The sequence below is a fragment of the Pygocentrus nattereri genome, chromosome 3, assembly GCF_015220715.1.
Source record: "Pygocentrus nattereri isolate fPygNat1 chromosome 3, fPygNat1.pri, whole genome shotgun sequence".
NCBI classification, from domain to species: Eukaryota; Metazoa; Chordata; class Actinopteri; order Characiformes; family Serrasalmidae; genus Pygocentrus; species Pygocentrus nattereri.
This window is the reverse complement of record NC_051213.1, coordinates 18,434,948-18,445,458: the sequence shown is the minus strand read 5'-3', so window position 1 is coordinate 18,445,458 and position 10,511 is coordinate 18,434,948. Positions and strand designations below refer to the sequence as shown.

General features: G+C 38.0%; 1 protein-coding gene across 1 annotated transcript in view; it reads left to right on the top strand.

Annotated features, from left to right (window-relative positions):
- The first annotated feature begins 1,164 nt into the window (after window positions 1–1,164).
- The window catches only part of clcn1b (chloride channel, voltage-sensitive 1b), a 23,723-nt gene continuing 14,376 nt past the window's right edge, over window positions 1,165–10,511 (top strand). The window contains exons 1-7 of the mRNA XM_017700480.2: window positions 1,165–1,203; window positions 6,300–6,519; window positions 7,354–7,485; window positions 7,573–7,701; window positions 8,258–8,391; window positions 9,008–9,085; window positions 9,684–9,762. Coding sequence (XP_017555969.2) covers window positions 1,177–1,203; window positions 6,300–6,519; window positions 7,354–7,485; window positions 7,573–7,701; window positions 8,258–8,391; window positions 9,008–9,085; window positions 9,684–9,762 — 799 coding nt within the window. The 5' untranslated portion in view covers window positions 1,165–1,176. The remainder of the gene's footprint in view (window positions 1,204–6,299; window positions 6,520–7,353; window positions 7,486–7,572; window positions 7,702–8,257; window positions 8,392–9,007; window positions 9,086–9,683; window positions 9,763–10,511) is intronic.

The window sequence follows — 10,511 nt, the reverse complement described above, 5'->3', positions numbered from 1 at the left end:
ATTTATTAAGTAACAAACAATGTAAGTGTACCCTCAAAGGTACAGCAGTGTTTTAAGGTCCATTGGTGTACCTTACATGAGTTTTTTCTAGTGGAAATGTAGATATTTACATAATAACATAACAAACGTTTAAATCAGAACAATAAAAGGCCTGGAGACGAGATGGGGTGTGTGGAGTCAGCACAGATTAGAAAATATAACTTCAATGCATTCTGGTACAGTTATGTTCCCTAATTAAAGGTACTGTGATGTAAACCTGAGGGTACCACCACAGTGTCTGTGTCGTACCTTTTTTTTCTGAAAGTGTACCTCAGAAATTGATGATTTGGTTCCATATGTTCATGAGGATGAAATATTCATGCATAAAAAAACTGAATTGTTCAGTTAAAAGGAACACAGGCGGAAACTTAGTAAGAGCACAGATATTTATTCTTGGGTCACTCTTTAAGGCTTGAATGCAAAGTCTCTTTCCTAGGTTATATAAAGTATTGAACAGTTTTACTAATTTTGTTGCCTCTTTACATTATCTTACATCGGTAAGATTGTTTTTGTTTTCTCCTGTAAAGTTACTGTTTTGCTATTTTTAATCTATTTCCATAGCTGAGAATCAGTGACACTGCATGTTTTAAAGGAGTATCAGATGCAACATGAGAACTGAATATGATTCTGAACCATGAAGGCCATTCGACTTCACAAGGACAAAATGAGCTGCTAAGTTTTGTTCTGGTCTAAGAGAACGTTTCTCTCACGCTGTCTGAAGGTCAATAAATTACCACTTTGACCTCCAGTGGTGTGAACAAATCAACAGACAAAATTAAAGAGAGAATGAGAGAGTCAACCTTGGTCTCACACTCACACACACCCACATACACACAGCACTCACTCTTGAATACCTTTCTCTCTCACAGATGTGTTTACATTTATCATGAGACAGAATGTCATTGTTTTTGTGGGAGCATTAATTTAATGAGTTTTCAGATGTGGTTTAATCAGAGTTTCTACTGTCTCTTTTTAACCTGTGTGTTCAATAATGAGCTCTCTCATTGTGTCTGTGTGTGGGTGTGTGTATATGTAATCTCTTAAGAGTGAGAGAGAGAGTGAGTGAGAGGGTCTTAGATAAATGTAAAGTAAACGTTAGGGTCGCTGAAGTCAGTTTTGGTGCAGTCTCTGTACAGAATGCCCAAAAGAACAGCTGCACAAGAGGTGGGTAAAACTACTCAGCATCATTACACTGAGAAATTATTTTGAAGACAAATATGGAAGTAATTAATATAAAGGAGAAAGTGGTTTTGAATGTGAAATGTCTGTGTATATTATACATCAGGATGTTTGGTGTGCATACAATGTGTCATTTACAAATTACCACTGAAACGCTGAAAAATTAGAATTTGCATTGTCTAAATATTCTAACTGCTTTGGGAAAAATAAGAAAAACATCGTATATTTGCATACTGAAGCTTACTGAAGCTTACTGAAGCTTGCTGAAAGATAAGTAACTTTTCTAAACATAATTTTTATTAACTCTGTTTTGTTTAATGAGGGTCATCAGTGTAGAGATTCTTTCTAGTCTGGTGAATTAGATGTACATTTTAAACTGCAGATTAATAGATTGCAGTAGGTGATTAGAAAATTTGAAAGTACATTTTGAAATGATCATTACTTCTTGAAAAGGGGTCACATATCAGGGAAAAAGGCTTTTTATTTTGCATTTTTAAGTGTCTTATTGCACAAGTAATCATGAACATGTTCATGGTGTTGCTTTTCACATGTTAGTTTTTCTGAGACTTCATTCACATTAAAAGCCTCATTGCTCGATTCAGATTTTTGTGTGGATTTTTGGTATGACGGTCTCTCAGTAAGACAACCTTATTTTTAGTTTTATAGCAAGTTCCACATAAACATGAAAATGTAAAATGAGTAGAAGTACAGTAAATAAGTACAAAAAAAAATCTAATCTTTATCAAGCGATGGTTCATATTTGTGTAGGTAAGTGATTAAAATCTGTCATTAACGAACGAACCTGTGTCCTGAAACTACCCACAAGCGCACACATGGCTTAAAGTCCTCTGTGCTGGAATTTTTGCATGAGGCTAGGGCTGTTTAGATTTAAAATAAAAAAAAAATGCAAGTCTTTGTGTATTTTACAATGTATGCACACTTTTGATGGTATCACAACAATTGAACTCCCTGCGCCATGTCACAAAAACCCTTGTGCTATTAATGGAATCATCTTTGACTCTAATGCTGTTTGCTTGGACTTATGATGTAAGAATCTGTTTTGTTTAAACTGAGCGGCTGACTACTTATTTTCTTAAGTACTAGGCTGGTCAGCTCGTTAACAGGCGAGAGATAGCAAACATGACAGACAACTGAATCGTTAACATCACAGGCTTGAATTAAAAAATATATGATGTGATTCACTTTGAAGTGTCAATATAAAAAACTAAAGAATGCCACTTGAATGACTTACACACTTCGAATCTCTGTGTTTCAGTCAGATCTGCCTTAAGTAATGTTAGCCTCAGAACTAGGATCTTTAATGGCTCTGTACTCCTTAAATAGTGTGTTATGTAAGTTTTTAAATTGTAGCTACTCCTATGTAGTGCACTATTTGTGGAATATGGATGAGGCTGAATTCCAAATTACTATATTTTAGGTATATTATTCACTGTTTTTAAATCCTACATAGTGCATTATGTAGGGAGTAGGGAGCCACTTAAGATTCAGCTCCAGCATGGGAAAAGGAGCATTTCCTTGCTACTTGCTAAATAAGACTCAAGGTGGTAATTTGGTGACCAAAAGTACTTATAAAGTGAAGCTCTTTGCTATAAACCTATTATATGTTCATTATTATGTTGCAAAAAAGTTTCAAAGTTCATGAATTGACCGCAACAATGTTGGGTGACCAAACATTTTCCTACTCCACTTTGCATTGTGCCTAAGAATCCCCCATCACACGGTACAGTGATTGCAGTAAGGCCCGGCCAACAACCTCTCGGTTATTGTTAATCATATGTCTATGGAACATATTCTTCATATTCCTCTGGTCGACACTGGATAGCAAACATTGTTACTATGAAGTATTATAGAACAAAGTGGGGGAAAAAAAGAAAGCAGTGGATAATTTGATAAGCTTATGATGATGCAGCAGCAGCAACAGCGTTGGTCAAGCTGATCAGGGCAGAAGGGTCAACAGCATCAGATGCACAGGATGGGCAGCTGTTCAACTTGGCAAAGAAAAGAAGAAAACACAGAGTTAGTTCTGTAAAGAGTGGCTGACCACAGATAACAGAGCAGCAGAGACTCTGACAGGTCTAGATCTGACAGGGAAGACTAATTACCAAAGGCTTGACCACACAAGTAAGCTTTTAGCCTAGAATTAAAGACTGAGGCTGTGAGTCCCAAACATTAACAGGAAGATTATTCCAGAGCTGGGGGGCTTTGTATGAGAAAGCCCTCCCCCCTGATGTAACTTTATTAATTCTAGGTACGAGTAGTGAGCCAGCACCTTGTGATCTAAGTAGGCGTGATGGTTCATAGTAGGAAAGAAGTTCACTCTGGTACTGAGGGGTGAGTCTGATTAGAGTTTTATAGGTCAATAATAAAATTTTATAATCAATGTGAAATTTAACTGGTAACCAGTGCAGAGTTGATAAAACTGGACTGATTATGGTCAAATTTTCTGGTTCTTGTGAGGACTCTGACTGCAGTGTTCTGGACTAACTGAAGCTTGTTAAGGCTTTTGCTGGGACATCCAGACAGCAGGGCATTACAGTAATCTAGCCTTGAAGTAATAAAAGCATGAACTAGCTTTTCTGCATCCTGTAGAGATAATGCATTTCTTAACTTAGCAATATTGTGGAGATGCAGGAAAGCTGTTCTAGTAATATTAGTTATATGTGCATCGAAGGACAGATCAGCATTTATCACGACACCAAGATTTTTAACAGATGAGCTTGATGTAACTGAGAAATTGTTAAGTTTAAGTGTTTAGTCAGACAGTTTATTTCTAGCTGCTTTTGGACCAAGAAGCAGGACCTCTGTTTTATCCGAGTTAAGTAAGAGAAAGTTACTCGACATCCAATCTTTTATGTCTTTTACACAGTCCTCAATCTTGCCAAGTTTGATTTTATCATCAGATTTGCTTGATATATATAACTGTCATCGGCATAGCAGTGGAAATTTATACTGTGTTTACTGATAATGGTGTTCATGGTAACATATAAATTGTGAATATTATAGGCCCTAAAACAGAGCATTGTGGAACACCATACTTTACTTTTGCAAGGACAGATGATTCGCCCTTTACATTAATGAACTGATAGCAATTTGTGAGGTAGGACCTGAACCAGGAAAGAGGTATTCCTCTTATCCCTGCAAGGTTTTCCAGTCTATCTAGTAAGATAGCATGGTCTATTGTGTCAAATGCTGCACTAAGATCAGGAAGAACTAGCAGATTTCCTAAATCTAATTTTTATCTGGCAAAAAAATGTTCTTGTGTTGCTGTCATCAACGTGCTTCTTCTCACATTACATTATGTTACCCTACAAGCTGTTCTGTGACATTTCAGCCTCAGATTGTTACAGATTTTCTTCAGCAATCTGGATGATTTCAGCGCCTACAGGTTGAATCTGGTCCCTGTTTATAACCATAGAATTGATAGTTGCACTTTTCCTGCTTTGGCTAACCACTGCATCCTAAATATTTCTAATGTAGCTGTTTCTAGAGAAATGAACTGATCTCTGATAATAAAAAGTGCAATTATTATTATTATTATTATTATTATTATTATTATTATTATTATTATTATTATTATTACTTTTAAAGTACATAAAATATATTATTTTACAATATTATTAGTGCACATTTAAAGTAAACTAACTTCAGCTAATTAAATAGGTCATTTACTTTTATTCTGTTGCACATTATTTAATTATGAATTAATTGTAATAATTTGTATTACCCTGCGACCCTGACGGGGAAGCGGCTTAGAAAATGGATGGATGGATGGATGGATGGATACATACACTATATTTCCAAAATTATTGACTCATCTGCCTTCACACACACATGAATTTGAGTGACATCCCATTCTTAATCCATAGGGGTTTAATATGATGTCGGCCCACCCTTTGCAACTATAACAGCTTTAACTCTTCTGGGTAGGCTTTCCACAATGTTAATGGGAATTTTTAACCATTCTTCCAGAAGTGCATTTGTGAGGTCAGACACTGATGTTGGACAAGAAGGCCTGGCTCACAGTCTCCACTCTAAGTCATCCCAAAGGTGTTCTATCAGGCTGAGATCAGGACTCTGTGTAGGCCAGTCAAGTTCTTCCACACCAAACCTGCTCATCCATGTCTTTATGAACCTTGCTTTGTGCAATGGTGCACAGTCATGCTGGAACAAGAAGGGGCCATCCCCGAACTGTTCCCACAAATTTGGAAGCATGAATTTGTCCAAAATCTCTTGGACTGCTGAAACATTGAGTTCCTTTCACTGGAACTAAGGGGCCGAGCCCAACTCCTGAAAAACACCACACCATAATCCCCCCTCTACCAAACTCTACACTTGGCACAATGCAGTCAGACAATTACTGTTCTTCTGGCAATGGTCATCCATCGGTTTGCCAGGCAGCGCTTTACACCACTGCATTTGACGCTTTGCGTTGTGCTTGATGATGTAAGGCTTGGATGCAGCTGCTCAGCCATGGAAACCCATTCCATGAAGCTCTCTACGCTGTTCTTGAGCTAATCTGAAGGCCACATGAAGTTTGGAGGTCTGTAGCAATTGACTCTGCAGAAAGTTGGTGACCTCTGTGCACTATGCACCTCAGTATCCGCTGACCCCGCTCTGTCATTTTACTTGGCTGTCTGTCATTTCATGAGTTGCTGTCATTCTCAATCTCTTCCACTTTGTTATAATATCACTGACAGCTGACTGTGGAATATTTAGCAGCAAGGAAATTTCACAACTGGACTTGTTGCATAGGTGGCATCCTATCACAGTACCGGAACAACTGAATTCAATTATTTGGATGGGTGAGTGAATACTTTGGGAAATATAGTGTATATTAATTTATTTATTTTAATAATGATCAAATTTAAAAAATTTCAAAAATAGTTAAATTTCGCATAATAACAATAGTCGAGATAAGTCAACTTTATTTTTAAAGCACACGTAAAATATTAGGCTTACTTTCCACCAGAGTCCTTTTCATTTCTCTTTCTCATGTCCTCCTTCTCTCTCTCTCTTCTCTCCTCTCTCTTCTCTCTTCTCTCTCTCCCTCTCTCTCTCAGCTGTATGGAGAGTACAGGGAGCAGCTGGGTAATTTTGCCAGACGGGAGGCCACACGCCTGCTCACTGAGAGGCAATCAAAGAAACATGCTGCCAGTGCCCAGAGAACCAGGAGAAGTTTCGGTCGGGCACATCATGTCTCCTTGGAAACGGGACCCATGACCTCAGGGTTTAGCCACTCCTCCTCAGTAAACAAGCCCTGCCCCCATTCAAAATGTCAAGGTGAGGCATTTAGAAATCTTAATCTCAACTGTAGGTGAAACTGGTCTGGACTAAAAGGACACGCTGATGTAGTTTTCAAACATGCAAGATATTTGAAGTAATAGTTTCTGCATTGGAGCTAGAGGGCTAATGTAACTTATTGAAACTTACTTGCACCAATTAACATGCTCGCTTAATGCATGCTTAACACTGCATTCTTGAATCATTACACATTTGGCTCAAACCGTGCCAGGTTGGGAAGTAATTACAAAGACTTGCTTATGTTGTTTCTGACACTGAATGGCATACTGTCTTTCATTCTAAAGCACATTAGAGACCATTTCCAAAAGTTTTCTTTTTTTCCCCTTTATGCTTTGTTGGGAGTGTGCTTTACAAAAGAAATACTAATGCTATATTATGAAGAAAATGTATAATGTTTTCCATTATGCATCACCTGTTGCTCTTTTTGCTTTGTCCAAAATATACAAAATTGTTAAAAAATGGATACACTGCATTTTTGAATGAAAATCCTTAGTTTAAAAAATATACCAGTGTACATTACATACTTAAATTTTGATACTCCTTTTGTCCATTTTGGTAAATAACAGTGTAAACTTTCATTTCTTGTTAGCTACAGCAGCCTCCTCACTCAGGTGCAAAACTAAAGATGCGAATTGTTTTTTTTGCTAATTAACTTTTATATATTTAGGGTTAGAGGAAAATTCTGTACACTTGATTTTACACCAAACTATCGCTTTAAGCCCAATTTTAAACAAATTGAAATCAGACTAGACTAAAATATTGCCAGCATCAACTTAACATGAGTGCTCGTTGGTGTGGGTGGTTATTATGCAGACTGCCTTGGGCGGATTCAGAGGTATATAGTGACAAAGCTTGGGGAGGACTGGCTGTTCCTGGTGCTGCTGGGCTTCACTATGGCTCTGATCAGCTGGAGTATGGACTACGCAAGTGCTAAGAGCCTGCAAGGTATCTGCCAACCTTGACCTCATTAAAGCTACCTGAGCTTCATCTAAGAAAGTTGCTCAGACTTAACCTCTGTCTCTCCTTTCTCAGCATATAAATGGATGTATGTGGAACTGAAAGGGAATGTGCCACTCCAATATTTGGCCTGGGTCACATATCCCATAATACTCATAGTGTTCTCCTCTCTCTTCTGCCACCTGGTCGCCCCACAAGCAATTGGTATGTACTACTTCTGTCTGTTCCTCTATTAAATATGGAAGCATGCAACCCACTACCTCATCTTTCCACACACCATACAGCATCTCCATACACACTTTCTCTACTCTCTCTTTCCTCATTTCTTTTTTTTTCATTTTTCTTGCTTTTATTTTTCACCCTGAGGTTCAGTTTTGCTAGGGTGGTTTGTGAGTTCAAGTATCAAAAACAGTCATAATTTGTTTTTATATTCGTTTATTTCTAACCTTTCCTTATACCTTAAAAATAAAATGTTATATCAGTGTGGCTTTATGTACACTGAAGACTGATATGTAAATAAACTCTGTTCTGATCAGCTGCCCTCAAAAAGCAGCCAGGGCTAAAATAATTGTGAACAACACACACACATCTAATATCTAAATTAATGCTGTGGGCCTGTTATTTTTGCATTTCTTGACTATCTGTATGTCTTTAGAAAAAGATCACAATGCTCACATTCATCGGTCATGTTTTTCCCCTATTCACATTCCTCTTCCTCAGTGTTTCTCTTTTTTTTTTTCTTCATTTTACTCTCCTCTAGGGTCTGGTATCCCAGAGCTGAAGACCATTCTGCGAGGGGTGGTGCTGAAGGAGTATTTGACTCTGAAAGCTTTTGTGGCAAAAGTCATCGGCCTAACCGCTAGTCTGGGCAGTGGCATGCCTCTGGGAAAGGAGGTGGATGCTCTCTCCTCCTCTAAATATTTCCCAATATAGCAGGAATGCATCAATATGGAATTCCTTGGCTGACATTCCTTGTTGTAGTTGATGGGGATACCAAATACATAATAATAACCGAAATATTGATTTTAAAAAAAGTGTGTACACAAGTTCATGTACATACATGAAGTGCAGGGAGTGTAACACTACGTCTAATGCCAGCTTCTGTTCTGTGGTACTGTATTTGTAACCCTATAAAATATAAATGTTACATTTACCAGTAACCTGCTAACCACTCCAATTTGTGCAGTTTATAAACCAATATGTGTCAGCATCGGTAGGTCGGCATGTATGTATATGAATGTTATTGGATATTGACGTTGGCCTACATTCACATATTGATGCATCCTTGATAATTATTCAAATTTCCTTTTTATTGCCAAATAATATATCAGACACTGATGAATGATTCACTCCCAACAATAAGATTCAACTTTGCTCTGACAGTTTCTTCACCCAGTGTAATTTATAAACTTTAGCAAACACTAGTGCACTTATTTTTCATTTAAATTGTTTTGTACTAAGACTGTTAGTAGAAATGTAATGGCTGATTGCATCTTTTAACAATTCGCAGGGCCCTTTTGTCCACATTGCCAGTATCTGTGCTGCTGTGCTGAGCAGAGTCTTGTCCATCTTCACTGGGGTGTATGAGGTAAAACTGACACCAGCCCTTCAGTGGCAGTATGTGCTTGTGGCTGAGAACAGGGCTGCTCTGGCATGAGCCTTTTACATCAGCATGTACATGCTGGCTCACAGAGAAATATTAGTCCTTAATGCTGATCTAGGATCCGATTGACTCTCTGCTTTCACTATGTAAATCATTGCTCCATTAGTGTACCAGAGTCAAAGCTGGCCTCAGATCATCAGTTAAGGGTAATGATAGTATTGTACTTACTTTGCTGTAACACTGAGTATCTGTGTGACAACATGTCTATCCAAGTCTTTATGTTCATCTAATGTTCTTTTAAGCATTCTAGCTGTCATTTATTTCTTATTGAATCCATTTTTTTCTCCCTCTCTTTCCTTCTGTTTTTATCTCCATTCCTACCTTTGTGTGTCTCTTTCTCTCTCTCTCTTTACACTGCCTCACATTTTCTCTCCCCTTACTTGTCTTTGTGTCTATGTTTTTGTCTCTCTGTATTAATAGTATTGTCTGGCATGAGTATTAACTGCCTTCCCTCCTTTGATTGTGTGTGTGCGTGTATGTGTGTGCGCGTGTGTCTCTGCGCTGTTTTCTTAACCCCGCCCAGAATAGCGCCCATGTTCAGGACCTGCTGGTGTGTGCGTGTGCGGTGGGAGTGGGCACCTGTTTCGCTGCCCCTGTGGGAGGCAAGTTACATCTGTTTTAGTCAGTGCACACTGCATCTTATATATACTAAATCCACTCTCTTTACAGACAAACAGAAAGAGAATAGTAGAGATAAATACTTCTCCATGTCCTCCATCTCACACTGCTCTGCTTTTAGATCTGAATCCCAGTCCAGCTTGATGTTGGGTGACCCTAATGACAATTTCTCTGTAAAAAATAAAGTCAGAGAAGGTACTTCTCAAAGCAGGATTTCTCGATTAGGCAGATAACAAGCTGGAAGTCAGACCTATTTGAAAGGAGAAACTATTTCAAACATGATCAATAAATCTAGCCCCTCCTTTTGCTATGCCGTTAAAAAGACTAGTTCTCGAAACACAAGCATGTGTGCTGCATAAACTGGAACACCTGCATGCTTGTGTGAACTTCAGCTTTGAATAACTGATGCTGCATACATCAACATAGCTAAGTTAGCTTGCTTTACTTTACTAAACATGACCCTATGTAAGAATGCAGTTCTGTTTAACAGCCCTTAGGCTAACAGGTAAATCTTCACATTTAGGCTTTATTTTTAACAATAAAAAATTTAACTATAACACAAAAAATGACCTTTTGTCTGTGACAAATTTTAGCAATCCATTTATGACTAGATGGATAAGGCCAGCCAGCAGGCACCAAGGTTTTATTACACACTTCTAGAACCTAAGAATAGCTCAACTAGTTTGCATTGAAGTCCTAAGTAACACTTCATTTGGAGTGGTCCTTTGTAGAT